The sequence below is a fragment of the Scyliorhinus torazame genome, chromosome 2, assembly GCF_047496885.1.
Source record: "Scyliorhinus torazame isolate Kashiwa2021f chromosome 2, sScyTor2.1, whole genome shotgun sequence".
In the NCBI taxonomy this organism is placed as follows: Eukaryota; Metazoa; Chordata; class Chondrichthyes; order Carcharhiniformes; family Scyliorhinidae; genus Scyliorhinus; species Scyliorhinus torazame.
The window spans coordinates 328,295,015-328,314,355 of NC_092708.1; the positions used below are offsets into that span (position 1 = coordinate 328,295,015).

Here is a 19,341-nt window from a genome sequence, read left to right on the forward strand (position 1 = left end):
TGATACAATCCCATGGTTTTTTAAAAGTTTTTCTTAAACATCATTGAAAGGAAAAATTGATTTGTAACATCCAGAAACCGAGCAAGATTGACATCCTGCTATGGACTGTGCTGATCTACAGGGCAGCACAGTGGCACAGTGGTTAGCACTGCTGCCTCACATCACCGAGGTCCCAGGTTTGATCCCGCTCTGGGTCACTGCCCATGTGGAGTTTGCACATTCTCCCCGTGTTTGTGTGGGTCTCGCCCCCACAATCCAAAGATGTGCAGAACTAGGTGGATTGGCCACGCTAAATTGCCCCTTAATTGGAATAAAATGAATTGGGTACTCTAAATTTAAAAAAGAAATGCATGCTGATCTACAGAAGCCTTTTTTTAACAGTCATCAAATATCATGAAATATTTTAACACCGACGTGAAGCAAATACATAATCACGTATCCAGATTACTGAAACCAATGGTTAAAATATAGATATATCACAGCCTGGAAACAGAAGTTGCATGAAAATCTTTAAATAAGAATGGCCTTAGCAAAATTAATTTCTACAGTATTTTGCAATGCTCACACTAAATTTTGTTTTGCATTGTGCCTTGCATTAGATTGGATTTTTAAATGGAATGACAACATGAATTGCCAGAAAACTAGAGCCAAGATTATAAATCAACTGGCTGAAATGTGTTCTCGAGGCGAAGAGAAGTTCCCAGTCCTACCTGATCTGGGGCGAAATTCTCCTACCCGCCCCGCCACATTTCTGCGCCGACCGGCTGGCGGGAGTCTCCGTAACACCGGCCGGTCAATGGGGTTTCCCATTGTGGGGCACCCCCACGCCGTCGGGAAACCCCCGGGCGCCGGCAGAACGGAGACTCCCGCCGGCGGAGAATGACGCCCCTGATCTCTATACATTTGCACTCCCACACAGTGATTCACTCCATGCACTCTTGGGCAGCTCGAGATGAGCTCCCAAGTGCTGCCTACCAAGACACTCTCATCTCAAGAACAAATTGCAAATCAGATGCTGTACCTCTTGCTGATTTTCCCCATGGTTTAAGAATGCAAGAATGTTGTGTGGCTTCCAGAATAGCGAAGGCTTGTACAACATGGGCATTTTCAATTATCTTGTAGTTTGGTTGCCTACACTGGGCTGCTTGGCTGTACTTGCAATGTTGTGACCAAATGTAAAACAGCATCCATAGCATCACTCAATGAAAGGAATGTCTGCAAAACAATGAATCATTCTAAAATATATCCCCAATGAGAGTACGTCATTTATTCTTTTGACATGTTGTGCTTTGAAAACTGCATTTTGTTCAGACATTTCTTGGGTACCATGTTTATCTGTGGTTATCTGAAATAATTCAACTATGGCATTGACTTTCATGCTGGTTTTGGGCCCAGAGGATGAACATTAATGTGGGTGGCATAGAAACCGGACCATTCACGGTTTTGAAATTTAAGCTTTGATGTTTTTGTAGTAAAGGTGTCATATTTTGAAACCACTGTATAGCTTCATTGCATCGTACTTAGTGGATAAACTTTTCAGGAGAATGAAATTACTTTTGCTATTTTGAACCTGATTGTGCTGAGCATGCCTGAGCAATTTATTATTTTGACTACTGAAATTGGTTACTGAATAACAGTCACTTTTCCATTTTTCATATTGCTTTTTAGTTATATATACTGTTCCGAAACCTAAATTTATTCTATTCAAGAACAGCTTTTATATACAGTACTAGCTGTGCTCATGGTGTATGTTTGCTTTATGACGGTGTTTTTTGCCTTGTGATTCATTCTTCACAGTTGACTATGTAAAGACAAAGTTAGATGGGTTCCTTGCAGGTAAAGAACTGGGAAATAAATTCTCAGCAAACTGCACCAAGAGACCAAGCATGAATTTACCCGTTTCTGTTTGCAAAAGTGAATAATGCAAGATTGACTGTTTTGTATGTTCATAGTGTTTTGGTGCATACTTTGACAAGTAATCATCAGGAAATTGGAAATGTATTTGCAACCCATATTAAAAATTAAGAATGCAGTTCATTGGTCAGAAGAAATCAAAGGAAACTGGTTTCAAATGTGTGGTAATGAATGTTCTTCACAGCTGTGTTACAGTTGAACATTTTATTCCGTTATAATATGTAAATCAATTTTTATAAACCATGTAAAGGTGAGAAATTCATTCTCGAGGCGTAAAATCAATTTGCCGGCAGTTATTGCTCCAGGAAATCTGCTCCCTGTTTACATTCACCTTTTCCCAATGCTTCTCACATCTGAGTGGCAGCATGGAGACCATTTGCTTCTTGCAATGTTCCATTTCTGAAGACATTTAGTGATTTTAATTTAAAACTAACAATTTATCATGGATGAGTCAGGTAACCTGTGACGCTGATCTAAAACCTGGTAATTATGAACTCTTTGCATTGCTCATGACGATTATGATTTGACATTAATATAGATCACAGTTTTCATAGAAAATGTGGTCTTCGGAATGGATGGCAAAAGGAATGGATGGTAAATGGCTTAACATCTGAGACGATAATTAGGTGAACAATCAACGTTGACTAATTTCATAGTTTGTTATAAAAGGGATTGTATTTCCAAACTTGGTTGGATTGCTTGGGAAGCTAGATAGAAAGAGACTGTTAAAGGAACTTGAAAGGCACATGTTGTCTATTTTCCTGCATCTAGGTCATCTTCAGTGAGAGAAGTGTACTGGCAATTGAAGGCATCATTATGGTCTTATCCGTCCTTCCCTCCTATAGAAACAAACAATTTGAGCAGGGATGGTTGAGCGTTCCATCTAACCTACTTTTGTTATTTTTTAAACTTTGACCTAGTCTTAATTCAAATATGCCATGATATCTTGGTGAATCCGTCCCTCCCAACATTCTTTCTACAATTCTATCACCCTCCTGAAAAATATTGCCTAAGTTTACCTTGCTTTCTGCTCGACAAATCCCGTATATAGGTGCAACTTGCATAGATCTAGGGCAAGATTTAACCACTGCATTGCGCCTGGTACAGATATGGCCGCGCCAGGTAAATAATGGGAGAGGCCAAAATAGAGATTCGCGCCAGGTGCAAACCAGTTTGCAATTCTCCTGGCCTTTTCCGATGGCGAATTCCAGATCGCACCCAAAAATGGCGAGAATATCATATAACCCTCATTTGCATTCATTAGCGAGACTGAAGTCGAATGCAGCGGCCTCCCGGGAATTACCCGACTCCCCAGCGGGAAATCACGTGAGGGGTTGTTTAATATTCCTTTCAAAAACATGAAGCTGCCAATGGCTACTGAGGGGAAGTGAGGAGATGAGTAGCCATCTCCATTTCGCGGCATGCAGCTTGAGGACACCGGAGCTGCTGGCCCAGTGTTTGAGTGGGGAGAGGAAGCATTCCAGGTTGGGATCGCCCCTGGGCCGGAGTGGTTGAAAGGCTTTGCATGTGAGGCTTTCAAATCTTCTTTAAATATTGTGGAGACCCACAATGGGCAATAACAGCTGCAGCCTATCGGTCCTACCAAATACTCCCAGGACAGATCCCTGCTTTGGCTTCAATGTTGAAAGTCATTTTCACTTCCTTTGATTGTGACCAGCCACTAGCCTTGCAGCTGAAGGCTATTGCAAATTAAGAATTAGCCTTGGTGGCAGACCCCGGGTTGGTCTCCAGCGCTTCCTCCTCCTGATGATACTGGCAGAGCCCTGGGGGACTCCATGGGACAGAGGGGCAGCTGCAGTGAGCTGTAGAGGCCTCTGAGTTATCTGGCTCCGCCAGTCCTGGTTGCTCCCCATTGTCTGCACCATGGTATCGACGCCCTCAGCGATGTACATCAGTGACTGGGCCCTGCTCTGCATCTTGTCCACCTGCATCTGAGACATGTCCCTCATCAACTGGATCATGATGTTGAGGCCCTCAGCATGGCCTTCACAGAGACGTTCCTTGGACACCACCGCTCAAGACGTGGACATCGTTCTCCAGGCTTTCCATTGCGCACGCCACCTTAGCAGTGTTGGCCTTGGTGCCACGCATTGTCGGCACCACCTCCTGCAACTAAAGCCTTTGGGACAGCTGTCGCTGGAATGTGACTGACATCCTTTCCTGAATGTCACTGTTCTGGCCTATAATCTGGATCAGGCCTGGGAGAACCTCGCCCAGAGGCTCGGCATCGGACTGGGACCCAGCAGACCTCCGACTGCTGTCTCCCTTGGGTGTTCCTCCCTCCACCTGATGTGTATCAGCAGCTGTGGCGGTGCTCACCAGATTGTTCCCAGAAGCCTGTCTACTAATGTCGCCCACCGAACTGTGTGACTTTACACTGGTGGAAGGTGGGGCTGTGACGCCTCGGTGGTGTCCTCGGAGCTCTCTGAGGTGGTCTGTTGGGTGGCGGGGGATGGAAAGAAAGAGAACGACTCCGCATGACCCGGCCTCATCAGATGGAGATCCTGCAAGAAAATGGAATGTGGTCAGTGAAAGGGGTCATTTTGTCTGACATGAACTCACTTGTGACAGGTCATCTGGGTGAAGGGGCAGTGAATCCTCACCTCTATGGTACAAGCCAAACTCTCTGTTGGTGAGTGCTCTCTCCTTAGACAACCCGTGATTTCCAAGGCATGTTCCTCATAGGGGAGAGGGGACAAAATGAGGTCATTGTGAGCCAGATGCTTGATGGGTTGTGGGGGCTGTAACAGGTGGCACATGTGGGCACCGCACCTGGATATTAAGGTCCCAGGGAGTTCTGAGGAACAAGCATGAAGATTGAATGTGGGGAGGGTGCGAGGTATCAGTCAGTGATTTGTGGGGGCACGGTGTGTTGAGGGGTGGCAGTCTGAACTGATGCCAGGTGCGAGGTGGTAACGTACCCTTGCAGCGAGGTGGAGGTCGTTGGTCTTCTGAAATTGTATGGCGGTCATGCTGACTGCACAGACTGCCACTGCCACTGTTTCCCATTGCTGACCCTGCTGCTGGTCCTTAAACCCCGTCAGGGTAACAGAATGCCCCGCCTGTTATTCACAGCATCGTGAAGCTTGGCCAGGTATACTGGGAGTGAGTAGTGAGGGAGCCTTGTTAGTGGCGAGAAGCTGAGGTGTGAGTTGGCGAATCAGACGGCGAGACAGCCAGTAATGGCGGGAAGCTCTTGGAGGTTCATTTTCAGTACTAAGTGCTGTTGAATATGGGCTGTGGTCTCGTTAATGCGGCCGTCGAGAAGCATCCTGCCAAATATGCCCCAAATTACACTTAGAAATGTTTCCGTTGAATTGCGCCCCTAATTTGTCCACACTTGTAAAAATGTTTCGGACCTCTGAAGTCCTTCATCATCCTCCCCTTCAAGAGCAAAGGATAGATCTTTATTTCTCATAAACCGACCCTCTGATCACAAATCATTGTCTCTCAACTAGACTACCTCTTAAAAAACTTCTGTACCACAGAAATTCTCTACTCCAGGAACAGGTTCATCACGACCAGATACTATTTCTTGGCAATCTGTTGACATTAAATTGGTGGTGTGAATGACTTGTGCATTAGAAGCCCACAGATCTCTTTCTTAACATGTAACCATTCTCTTCTCAATCTTGTGACTTTGCTGTACTTAATTCCATTATCTCTATGGCCACTGACCAAGACTGTTCAAATTAATTTTAAAGTATTCCACTTGGTGAGTATCAACAGGTCATTATACACAAAATTGTCCTCTTTTTATGATTAAGGCATTGGAGTTCCAAGACCCACCACTGTGGAATTCCAATGATAACTGGATTCCAATTTTTGTACACCTTTTAGTAAAACTTCCCTAGGCGCTTCGCAAGAGTATTATCAAGCAAACTTTTACACCGATATCAGACATGTGACCAAAGGTTGGTCGAAGAGGAAAATTTTGAGGAGAGTCTTAGAATCTCCACAGAGCAGAAGGAGGCCATTCGGCCCATAGAGTCTGCACCAACCCTCAGAAAGACCACCCACCTTGGTCCAATCCCCCGCCCTATCCCCAATTCCCCGCCCTATCCCCAGAACCCCACCTAACCTTTGGACACCAAGAAGCAATTTAGCATGGCCAAACCACCTAACCTGCACATCTTTGGACTGTGGGAGGAAACCGGAGCTCCGGGAGGAAACCCACACAGTCACCCGAGGTCGGAATCGGACCCGGACCCCTGGTGCTATGAGGCAGCAGGGCTAACCACTGCGCCACCGTGCTGCCTGCCTTAAAGAAAGAGAGAAATTAAAGGAAGAAATTCCAGAGCATAGGCGGCTTACGGCATAGCCTCCCACGATGGTACAATGAAATCTGGGGATATGCAATAAGCCAAAATTGTAGAATGTGACAACTTTTGACCACAAAGTCCGCAAGGAAAATATATAATTTCTTCAAAAAGACTGTGGACCTGAAAACAGTGCCAACAGGAAGGAAATTAAGATAAGAGGGTGTGATCTAATCAAATTTCAGCAGAGTCCCGTGACGAGCGCGTTTAACTGAGCGTTTCCCGGCACTCGCAGTGCCAATAAACACCATACTATCTATCGGGACTTTGTAATCCGGGGCCTCAGCGGGGATCACCGAGGCCGCACTTAGTCCTGTTTCCTTCACCGAGGAGCTCTGCTCCCTGGAACTCCACAGCACAGGAAAAAGATTGGACGCCATTCCCAACGCGACTCCTGAACCTCGCCAAAGTCCCACCTCAATTATTATAAGGGGGTTTGCGCGGGGGGGTGGGGAGATGCGCCCCCGGGCCCAATCCCCGCCACGGGGAAAATGCCATCCTGTCAGGGCCACCTGGGCACCTTGGCAGTGCCAGTCTTGCCGCCAGGTTGGCACTGCCGGGCTGGCAGTATTAATGTGCCAGGGTGCCATGCGTCCAGAGAGGCCACCTGGGAGCCTCTGATTTCCTGGGCGACCTACCCCACCTCCACCCCCACCGCATGCCGTACGTCTGGTCTCCCTTTCTGGCAACCAGCACTGAACGGCGCTCGCCCAAAGTCTCCGAGGCAAAGAGGTTAGATCCCAGGGCCTCAGTAGATTAGGTGAGTGCATATTAGAATGAGACTAGCTGTCTTGCTCTAATGTGCAGATTTACATGATGTGGGTGGGATTCAAATAGTGACGTCTCATGAGATCGCATTAGATCTCGCGAAGGGTGGCAAACCGGGTAGATCCCGGAAGAGAGATCTCCCGGCATCTACCCACCGTTGGCGCAACACGGCCAGTAGATCGCGCCCAGAATCTGTGTGGCCAGACAAATGAGATGGGCATCAGAGAGAACAGAGAAGGCACACTTACAGGGAGTTGTGTGTGCAACACAGTTACACAGGACAGAAAGGGAACTGTGTGTGCAACACAGTTACACAGGACAGAAATGGAACTGTGTGTGCAACGCAGTTACACAGGACAGAAAGGGAACTGTGTGCAACACAGTTACACAGGACAGAAAGGGAACTGTTTGTACAACACAGTTACACAGGACAGAAAGGGAGCTGTGTGTGCAACACAGTTACACAGGGCAGAAAGGGAACTGTGTGTGCAACGCAGTTACACAGGACAGAAAGGGAGCTGTGTGTGCAACACAGTTACACAGGACAGAAAGGGAACTGTGTGTGCAACACAGTTACACAGGACAGAAAGGGAACTGTGTGTGCAACACAGTTACACAGGACAGAAAGGGAGCTGTGTGTGCAACACAGTTACACAGGACAGAAAGCCAAAGATAGGGGGTTGGATTCTCCATTCCTGAGACTAAGTGTTGATGCCAGGACAGGATTTGTGGACTTTCATGACTGCAAAACTGGCACTGAACCTGGACTAACTCAGCGACTGTGAGGGGCTAGCATCGGCACCACGTGGAACACGATCGATTCAAATGAAAAACGGTGCGGGATTTGCTAGGTCCATGATTCACACGCTGCAGCCACATATACACATTACACTCCCACACACACTCATCCCAGCCTACAAGATGGCACCAGTTGTTTTGGTGCGCAACCATACAGCTGGGGCCAGAGGGCATCTTGGGGGGGTGGGGGGGGAGAACATATACGATCCAAGTCCCTAAGTTCACCAGCGGGCTGTCAGCGGCGTGCGCAGCTGAATAGCTGCCTTTCCAGCTGTGGCACTGGTGTTCCATGCCTGTCCATCCCGACCCCACAGCCCACCCTCTGCCCCCCCCCACAGCCAGAGGCACAACTGTCAGCAAGCCATGGCGATGTTGGACACTTTCCGTACCCCCTCTCTCTCCCTCAGCAGCCACAACGCCGGTTTCGCTATTTTTAAAAGCACAAGTGAACGCGGCATCGGGAACTTGGCCCATCGGGAGTGGAGCATCGCAGAGGCCCTGGAGAGTACCGGATGTTGCCCGCTAATGATAGACAAATGGTGTTTACTGTACATGCATTCCGGATCGCATTGACGCCACTGTCGAGGTGATGGAGAATTGCGATTTGCCGTCAAATCAGCGCCCGTCACGATTTTGCCGTTGGAATCTATTCTCCACGTAATCATGTTCCCCGATTTTGCCGTCAGCCAATGGAGAATCCCGCTCGGGATTCGAGCAGGGATGGTGAATCGAAAACTTTTACTGTTGCTACACAGACACGGGAGAACGTGCAGGCTCCGCACAGACAGTGACCCAAGCCGGGAATCGAACCTGGGACCTTGGAGCTGTGAAGCAACAGTGCTAACCACCATGCGACCGTGCCACCAATAGATCCCATTTTTAAAAAAATATATATATATTTTATTCAAGTTTTTTGGCCAAACATAACAATACGTAGTGTTTCTTTTACATAACAATAAAGCAATATAAATAACCGTGGCCAGTTTTAAACAAATAAATAAGTAATATACAAACAAAAAAAAACAAAACTAAATGGCAACTGCCTTGTCCAAAATAAATACTCTCCAAAAATACAATCCAACAATCCAGTATACAATTACATATACCAAATACCTATACATATACAATAACATCCCTGAGAGTCCGTCCGATTCCCCTGGGTTGCTGCTGTTGTCTACTTCTTTTCCATTCCCTCTATCGTTCTGTGAGGTAGTCGACGAACGGTTGCCACCGCCTGGTGAACCCCTGAGCCGAACCCCTTAACACGAACTTAATCCGTTCTAACTTTAGAAACCCTGCCGTGTCATTTATCCAGGTCTCCACCCCGGGGGTTTGGCTTCTTTCCACATTAACAATATCCTGCGCCGGGCTACAAGGGACGCAAAGGCCAACACGTCAGCCTCTCTCGCCTCCTGCACTCCCGGCTCTTCTGCAACCCCAAATATAGCCAACCCCCAGCTTGGTTCGATCCGGACCCCCACCACCTTCGAAAGCACCTTTGCCACCCCCACCCAGAACCCCTGTAGTGCCGGGCATGACCAAAACATGTGGGTGTGATTCGCTGGTCCTCTCGAGCATCTCGCACACCTATCCTCTACCCCAAAAAATTTACTAAGCCGTGCTCCAGTCATATGCGCCCTGTGTAGTACCTTAAATTGTATCAGGCTTAGCCTGGCACACGAGGACGATGAGTTTACCCTACGTAGGGCATCAGCCCACAGCCCCTCCTCAATCTCCTCCCCCAGTTCTTTTTCCCATTTCCCTTTCAGCTCATCTACCATGATCTCCCCCTCGTCCCTCATCTCCCTGTATATGTCCGCCACCTTACCGTCCCCCACCCATGTCTCTGAGATCACTCTATCCTGCACTTCCTGCGTCGGGAGCCGCGGGAATTCCCTCACCTGTTGCCTCGCAAAAGCCCTCAATTGCATATACCGAAATGCACTCCCTTGGGGCAACCCATATTTCTCAGTCAGCGCTCCCAGACTCGCAAACGTCCCATCTACAAATAGATCTCTTAGTTGTACTACCCCAGCTCTTTGCCATGCTCCAAATCCCCCATCCATTCTCCCCGGAACGAACCTATGATTGTTTCTTATCGGGGACCGCACCGAAGCTCCCATCCCTCCCCTATGCCGTCTCCACTGCCCCCAAATTTTCAATGTAGCCACCACCACCGGGCTTGTGGTGTATTTCTTTGGTGAGAACGGCAACGGCGCCGTCACCATTGCTTGCACACAAAACTCATAATGCTCTTCTCAATTCTTTTGAAAAAAGCCTTCGTGATCACCACCGGGAGGCACTGGAACACAAAAAGGAATCTCGGGAGGACCACCATTTTAACCGCCTGCACCCTACCTGCCAATGACAGGGACACCATGTCCCATCTCTTGAAATCCTCCTCCATCTGTTCCACCAACCGTGTTAAATTGAGCCTATGTAATGTACCCCAATTCTTGGCTATCTGTATCCCCAGGTACCAGAAGTCCCTTGTTACCTTCCTCAACGGTAAATCCTCTATCTCTCTGCTCTGCTCCCCCGGATGCACCACAAATAACTCACTTTTCCCCATGTTCAGTTTATACCCTGAAAAATCCCCAAACTCCCCAAGTATCCGCATTATCTCTGGCATCCCCTCCGCCGGGTCCGCCACATATAGCAACAAATCATCCGCATACAGAGATACCCGGTGTTCTTCTCCCCCCCTAAGTACTCCCCTCCACTTCCTGGAACCCCTCAGTGCTATGGCCAGGGGTTCAATCGCCAATGCAAACAATAACGGGGACAGAGGACATCCCTGCCTCGTCCCTCTATGGAGCCGAAAATAGTCAGACCCCCGTCCATTCGTGACCACGCTCGCCATCGGGGCCCTATACAGCAACTGTACCCACCTGATATACCCGTCCCCAAAGCCAAATCTCCTCAACACCTCCCACAAATAATCCCACTCCACTCTATCAAATGCTTTCTCGGCATCCATCGCCACCACTATCTCCGCTTCCCCCTCTGGTGGGGGCATCATCATTACCCCTAGCAGCCTCCGTATATTTGTATTCAGCTGTCTCCCCTTCACAAACCCAGTTTGGTCCTCATGGATCACCCCCGGGACACAATCCTCTATCCTCATTGCCATTACCTTGGCCAGAATCCTAGCATCCACATTCAGGAGGGAAATGGGCCTGTATGACCCGCATTGCAGCGGGTCTTTTTCTTTCTTTAGGAGGAGCGATATCGTTGCCTCTGACATAGTCGGGGGCAGCTGCCCCCTTTCCCTCGCCTCATTAAAGGTTCTCATCAGTAGCGGGGCCAGCAAGTCCAAATATTTCTTATAGAATTCAACTGGGAATCCGTCTGGTCCCGGGGCCTTCCCCGCCTGCATGCTCCCAATCCCTTTCACTACTTCCTCCGTCTCAATCTGTGCTCCCAGCCCCACTCTCTCTTGCTCCTCCACCTTAGGAAATTCCAGCTGATCCAGAAAGCACATCATTCTCTCCTTCCCGTCCGGGGGCTGCGCTTCATATAATCTTTCGTAAAATGCCTTGAACATTCCATTCACTCTCTCCGCTCCCCGCTCCATCTCTCCCTCCTCATCTCTCACCCCCCCTATCTCCCTCGCTGCTCCCCTTTTCCTCAGTTGGTGGGTCAACAACCTACTCGCCTTCTCCCCATATTCGTACTGTACACCCTGTGCCTTCCTCCATTGTGCCTCTGCATTACCCAGAGTCAACAATTCAAATTCTACATGTAGCCTTTGCCTTTCCCTGTACAGTCCCTCCTCCGGTGCCTCCACGTATTGTCTGTCCACCCTCAGAAGTTCTTTCAACAACCGCTCCCTTTCCCTACCCTCCTGCTTTCCTTTATGTGCCCTGATAGATATCAGCTCCCCTCTAACCACCGCCTTCAACGCCTCCCAGACCACTCCCACCTGTACCTCCCCATTATCATTAAGTTCCAAGTACCTTTCACTACACCCCCTCACCCTTAAACACACCCCCTCATCTGCCAATAATCCCATGTCCATTCTCCAGGGTGGAAGCTGTTGTTTTTCTTCCCCTATCTCCAGGTCCACCCAGTGTGGAGCATGATCCGAGATGGCTATAGCCGTGTACTCCGTCTCCGTCACCTTTGGGATCAGTGCCCTTCCCAAAACAAAAAAATCTATTTGTGAAAATACTTTGTGTGCATAGGAGAAAAACGAAAACTCCTTACTCCTAGGTCTGCTAAATCTCCAGGGATCTACTCCTCCCATCTGCTCCATAAAATCCTTAAGCACCCTAGCTGCAGCCGGCCTCCTTCCGGTCCTGGACCTCGATCTGTCCATCCCTGGGTCCAGCACCGTATTAAAGACTCCACCCATTACCAACTTCCCCACTTCTAGGTCCGGGATTCGTCCTAACATACGCCTCATAAAATTGGCATCATCCCAGTTCGGGGCATACACGTTCACTAATACCACTGCCTCCCCTTGCAGTTTGCCACTCACCATCACGTATCTGCCGCCACTATAGTCTTTGCCTCAAACATTACCCGCTTCCCCACTAGTATGGCCACCCCCCTGTTTTTTGCATCTAGCCCCGAATGAAACACCTGCCCCACCCATCCTTTGCGAAGTCTAACCTGGTCTATCAGCTTCAGATGCGTCTCCTGAAGCATAACCACATCTGCCTTAAGTTTCTTTAGGTGTGCGAGTACCCGTGCCCTCTTAATCGGCCCGTTCAGCCCTCTCACATTCCACGTGATCAACCGGGTTGGGGGGCTCTTTAACCCCCCCCCCCCCCCCCCCCTTGACGACTAGCCATTTCCTTTTTCAATCCAGCTCCTCACCCGGTTCCCACGTAGCTGTATCCCCCCCAGGCGGCACCCCCCAGCCCCGACCACCCCCTCCCATACCAGCTCCCCCTTCTCCCCAGCAGCAGCAACCCAGTTAACCCCCCCCCCGCTAGACCCCAAGCTAGCGTAATTGTACCCCCCCATGTTGCTCCCAGAAGTCAGCAAACTCTGGCCGACCTCGGCTTCCCCCCGTGACCTCGGCTCACACTGTGCGAGGCCCCCTTCTTCCTGCTTCCCTGTTCCCGCCATGATTACCATAGCGCGGGAACAAAGCCCACGCTTCCCCTTTTGGCCCCGCCCCCAATGGCCGGCGCCCAGAGCTCCTCATCCTCCCTCACCCCCTCCCCCACGACATGGGGAAGAGAGAGAAGTTACAGGGTCGCAGGTTTAACAATCTGGGAAGTCTTCTCTTCCCCCTTTTCCCCCCTTCATCCCACAAATTCACCCCCCCCCACTTTTGTCCCAAACGTTCTTTTTCTGGCCCGCTCACTCCAGCTTCTCGACAATAAATGTCCATGCCTCATCTGCCGTTTCGAAGTAGTTGTGTTTCCCTAGATGTGTGACCCACAGTCTTGCCGGTTGCAGCATTCCGAATTTGACCTTCCTTTTATGCAACACCGCCTTGGCCCGATTAAAGCTTGCCCTCCTTCTTGCCACCTCCGCACTCCAATCTTGATATACGCGGATCACCGCATTCTCCCACCTACTGCTCCGAGTTTTCTTTGCCCATCTGAGGACCATCTCTCTGTCCTTAAAACGGAGGAATCTCACCACTATGGCTCGAGGAATTTCTCCAGCCCTCGGTCTTCGCGCCATAACCCGATAGGCTCCCTCCACCTCCAGCGGACCCGTCGGGGCCTCTGATCCCATTAACGAGTGCAGCATCGTGCTCACATATGCCCCGACGTCCGCCCCTTCTGCACCTTCGGGAAGACCAAGAATCCTTAGGTTCTTCCTCCTCGCATTGTTTTCCAGCACCTCCAGCCTTTCCACACATCTTTTGTGTTGTGCCTCGTGGATCTCCGTTTTCACCACCAGGCCCTGTATGTCGTCCTCATTCTCAGCAGCCTTTGCCTTCACGACCCGAAGCTCCTGTTCCTGGGTCTTTTGCTCCTCCTTTAGCCCCTCAATCGCTTGTAATATTGGGGCCAACAGCTCCTTCTTCATCTCCTTTTTGAGTTCATCTACGCAACGCCGCAGGAACTCTTGTTGGTCAGGGCCCCATATTAAACTGCCACCTTCCGACGCCATCTTGCTTTGTGCCTGCCTTCCTGGCCGCTGCTCTAGAGGATCCACCGCAATCCGGCTACTTTCCTCTCTTTTTTTCCATCCGTGTCCAGGGGGGATTCCCTTCTGGATTACCGCACAGTGTTATTTGCCGTTAAAATTGCCGATGGGGCTCCTATTAAGAGCCCAAAAGTCCGTTCCACCGGGAGCTGCCGAAACGTGCGACTCAGCTGGTCATCGCCGCACCCGGAAGTCAATAGATCCCATTTTTGCTCCAGCTGGGAATATATCACACAGTGTGAAACACATGAATCTTGGGCCCTAAATGCTCTTAAATGGTGGATAAGGTATGCAGAACTGTCAGGTTACGTAAATGGCCAGCCCTTGTAAAAAAATTGAAAAAAGCCTGTCTGTGGCTGCAAGAGTTGAAAAAACTTTGTTCTTGCAATCTTTGTTGCTATCAAACCAATCGTTATCATAGTGGTGAGCGGGATGATGGTGGTGGCTGGTGGTAAGTTCACAGCTGTTTGTCAGCTCATGTTATTAAAGGATTAACTGTCCCTAGTGTCTTCAATATGAATTGAGATGTTTGTTTTTATAATGCATGACTTATATGAGGGGATTTAAATGTGTTGAATGGATTCTCATGAATGAGATTTCTTTTGAGTTGGCATGGAGGGTATAAGAGCAAAGGGTGTTGGGTGGGTGACCCTGGCATGAGTTTGCACTAAGATGGCATAGGGCTATAAGGGACCGTGGGATGGGTGGAGGGCATGGTATAACATATGTAGGAATGGGAGTTGGGATGTGCAGGTTAGGTGGATTGGCCATGCTAAATTTCCCCTTTGTGTCCAAACATTAGGTGGAGTTATGGGGATAGAGCGGTGGGCCTGATTCAATTTCACACACATACGCACACACGCTGCGGCTGTCGAGTGATTGTTGACAGCACTAACTTGCTGATGGAGTGAAAACACCATGTGGCAGAAAATCCCTGCGGGCTAAGGCAGTAAAGTTTCTGCCCCATTTTCTCAAATAATGTGAGAAGGAAGCAAAATAGTTAAGGCTAACTATTGGGGTATTCTGGAGGAAATTAGGCAGAGGTGGAAAGATATATCATTGTTGAAATCCTTTGCCTACAAGAGTGGACTCAATGACAGCAGCCCCAGTGAGCTGTACAACCGAAAACGTATGTTGAAACAGAATGGTAAAGGTTGCAGAAATAACAAAGGAAGGAGAAATTCAGACACAACGTTTGAGTGGGTTGAGCAAAGATTTGAGAGGGAATGTAAGAACATGGAGCAGGAGTTGGCCATCCAGCCCTTCAAGCCTGTGCTGCCGTTGAATAAAAGTATGGCTGATTTTCTACATCGACTTCACATTCCTTGACATCGTTAGTACTTGGAAACTGGCAATCGGAATATTCTTTTTAATACTCTTTGTGAGTGCCTTTGGCTAGGCTAGCATTTATTGCCCATTCATAATTCCCTTTAGAAGCTGGTGGTGAGCTGCCTTCTTGAACCACAGGAGTCCATATTGTGTAGGGACATTTACCCTACTGTTAGGAATAGATTTCCAGGATTTTGACCCACTGATAATGAAGGAGCAGTGATATAGGCTGGAATTCTCCAGCTGTTGGGAATCTCTTCACCGGCTGGCAGCGCACCTCCGCCCATCGTTTTCCCAGCGGCGTGGGGTGGTGACAATGAGAAATCCCATTGACAATCAGTGGGAAGAGAGACTCCTGCTGTCGGCCAATGGCACGCCGCCGAGAGACACCTGGCTGGGGACTGGCGAATCCCGCCCATAGTTCCAGATCAGGATTGCGTGTGAACTAATTAAAATAGGTGTGTGTTTGGTTTGTTGATTTTTGGGGTCGGATAATTGGCATTATAAAAAAAGACAGCCTGGTTTTGAGTGCTCTGAAATAAGTAGTTTCAATATCACTTTCATTCCAGAGTAAATAAATGCCTTAATTTTTCATAAATAAAGGGAATCTTAGTTTTAATATTATTCGGTGATCTTTTTTATCTTTTCAAAATGTAAGATTCTTTGCCTTTCTTATTTTATTTGTCTCTAATAATTATTCTACATAATATTATACTCACAGTAAACATAATGTCTTATGTTCTTTTTCAGTTGCCTGGTTTGGTTTTGATTCAGTTTCAGCTCACCCTGACATTCTGTTCTCTAATGACAACCTCACTGTTACCTGCAACAGCTATGATGACAGGGTCGTGCTAGGAAATACCGGATTTTCCAGAGGTATTCATTATTGGGAGCTGAATGTTGACCGCTACGACAACCATCCTGACCCTGCGTTTGGTGTGGCCCGTATTGATGCCTTGAAAGATGTCATGTTAGGAAAAGATGATAAGGCCTGGGCAATGTATGTTGATAATAACCGAAGCTGGTTTATGCATAACAACTCGCACACCAACAGGTAAAGTAAAACATGATTATTGCTAAGCCTGTAAATGCTGAACTCATTTGAGGAAATGGCTTAGAGGAGTTATTGAACCTAACTGCTGGGAAATCAAATTGACCTAGAGTTGAAATGCGATGATCACTGAATCAACCTAGGTACATAATTTCATCGACTGGATGCTACACCACCTGCCGCCGGTAGCAGAGTTCCTGATGCGGAGGAGAATCCAGCGTCGGCGATCCCATTCCAATGCTCCGAATTCTCCATTGGTGACGGCATAGAGGTTTGCGCCCCGCGCCAGAGGGAGGATGCAAATGGGTCAAATTGGCTCATTTGTATCCCATTAACGGGTTGGATTCTCCAAGCTTGTGGGATTTTCTGTTCCTCTGGGCCGTGATTCATGTGTGTGAGAATTGGTACAAGTATCTCCCAGCGTGACCCTGGTGCGGTGGGCCAAGGAGAGACCTCTTTTGGGGGAGTTGCCCCCCAAATCTTTCTCCCCCCCCCCCCCCATGAGAAAGACCTCCACAAGAAACCTCTCCCCATTGCAGAGATGCCTGCCTGGAAACCCCCCATTAGAGAGATGCCTGCTTGGAAGCCCCCCATTACAGAGATGCCTGCCTGGAAACCCCCCATTACAGAGATGCCTGCCTGGAAGCCGTCCATTGGAGAGATGCTAGTTTTACAGTAGGCTATTTGAGATGCACACAAGCATGAAGGGAAATGAAATTAAACAACCTGGACAGATGGCTGTGTATAAGCTGCCAATCACCACGTAGTAAAACCAATTCCCATGAATGAAAGCCTTGCAGATCAAAGATCTGAGGGGGCTTAAACCCAGCTGATGTGGTTTTCCCTTTCTAGGAATTTACAGGTGCTGCTTTCTCTGCCTTAGCCAGCAGGTGTAGGGCACAGTTGAGTTTTGAAGCAGTGATACTTTTTCACTGTGTCTGTATGGACTGCTGTCTAGCTTCCAGGCAGGCAACTATGATGGGGGGCTTCCAGGCAGGGGTCTCCGTAATGGGGGTGGGATTCTGGTGGGATCTCAGCAATGGGTTGATGTCTGGTGGGAGTCGGTAGGCAGGATTTGCATTGTGGGGGGAAGGGGACCCTCCGATGGACTTTGGAGGCAACTCCGTTAAGGGTTATCCCCATGGCTCACCGTGACGTCCACCGTGCCAGGGCCACGCTAGGAAATACCTGCACCAATTTTCGCCCATGTGAATCCTAACCCAGAGGACCAGAGAATTGGAGAATCCGGTACCCAGCCCGTTAATGGGATGCAAATGGGTCAATTTGATCTATTTGCATCCTGCCACTGGGCACGAACCCTGATCTTGCCACCAACGGGGGACTGGACTATCGCCGACACCAATCCCGTTTTTTGGACGCACTGGATTTTCTGCCGCATCAGGAGCTCCCCTACCGGCGGAGGACGGGGAGAATCCAGCCCAGTACATAAGTAAGAAGATGAGAGGATCTTGAAATGTTGAAATGGAAAAATGAAAAGATACAGCTCCGAACCTATTTTTCCACCTAAACATGACTTTGTAACGGTCTACCACAATGTACTTGTTGAGGATCTAAAACCATCCTGAGATTTTTACTTTTTTCTTTCTCAACTTCACTGTTATTAAATTAATCAGACTGCTTATCTGACACCCAGGACTGAATTAAATATTGGGAAGACTGAATCCATTGTTTTAGGTGCCTGCTCCAAACTGTGTTCCTTCTCCCTGGCAACAGTCTCAGATTGTGCCGGTCTGTTCACAACCTTAGGGTTGTATTTGACTACAAGATTAGTTTACAACCTCTCATTCGTGCCATCACTAAGACTAGTTATTTCCACCTCCTGTGACAACGCTCAACTTCACCCTTGTCTGCTGCTGAAACCATCATTCATACCTTTTGTTACCACTGAGCTGGACTATTCCAATGCAATCCAGGCTGGTGTCCCGTACTCTCTCCACCATAAACGTGAGATCAATCCAAAAATTCTGCTGCCCATGTCTTAAGTTGCAACAAGTCCTACCCCCAATCGCTCCTGCGCTCATTGGCCCACGTTGGCTTCCGGTCAAGCAGCACCTTGATTTTAAAATCCTTGTTTTCAAATCCTCCCAAAGCCTTGCCTCTTCCTATCTCTATAATCTCCTTTAGCCCACAACCCTCTGAGATATCTGGTCTCCTCTAATTCTAGCCTCTTGTCGCATCCCCAATTTTAATTGCTCCACCATTGGCTGCCATGTCTTCAGTTGCCTATGCTCCAAGCTCTGGAATATTCTTCCTATACCTCTCCACCACTCTGCCCATTATTCCTCCTTGAAAAAAACTCTTTAAAGCCTATCCCCTTCACTATGCATTTGGTCAACTGACCTACTATCTCCTGATGTGACTCAATGTCATCCTTTGTTTTTCAATGCTCCCGTGAAATGCCACAACATCCGGAGAGGGAAAAAGTTAAAACAGTGACTCTTCACGCAGTTCTAATGCAGGGTCATCCACCAGGAACATTAACTGTTTCTCTCCTCAGGAGCTGCTTGATCTGCTCGGTATTTCCAGCAATCCCTGTTTTGATTTCAGGGGTGCGATTCTCCCCCAAAATTTCAAAGTTAATTTGCGGTGGGTTTTTCAGAGAGTTTCCCAGTTCCCCACCGCTATTCAATGACACAGTCACTTTTTTGGGCCCTGGGGTGTTTCTCACCTGTTTAGCCCACATAGGACGGGATTAAAACAAAGAACAATACAGCAAAGGAACAGGCACTTCAGCCCTCCAAGCTTGTACCGGTCATGATATCACCCTTGGCCAAAGCCCTCAGCACTTCCAGCGACCGGAGGATCCCGCCTGAGGTCAATGTAGTTCTCCGTTGTACGCTGCTCACCCGTGGCGTCCTTGTGGCGGGCAGGGAGGGAGAATCCAGCCCGTAGAATTTTTTTTAGCACTGCATAGCTGAACTCCGAGATCGGACCGCCATTTTGAAAGGGTGCCCCTATCTCTAAGTGAGCTTGTGGGTTCCCCACATATCTCACCCATGGGCA

The 19,341-nt window shown here is 48.5% G+C and overlaps 1 protein-coding gene across 3 annotated transcripts in view; it reads left to right on the forward strand.

Moving 5' to 3' along the window:
- Positions 1-19,341, forward strand: part of trim9 (tripartite motif containing 9) — a 148,411-nt gene that overhangs the window by 117,093 nt on the left and 11,977 nt on the right. For all 3 annotated transcript variants that reach the window (XM_072489773.1, XM_072489774.1, XM_072489772.1), the window contains exon 9: positions 16,017-16,320. In XM_072489773.1, the coding sequence (XP_072345874.1) occupies positions 16,017-16,320 (304 nt within the window). The remainder of the gene's footprint in view (positions 1-16,016; positions 16,321-19,341) is intronic.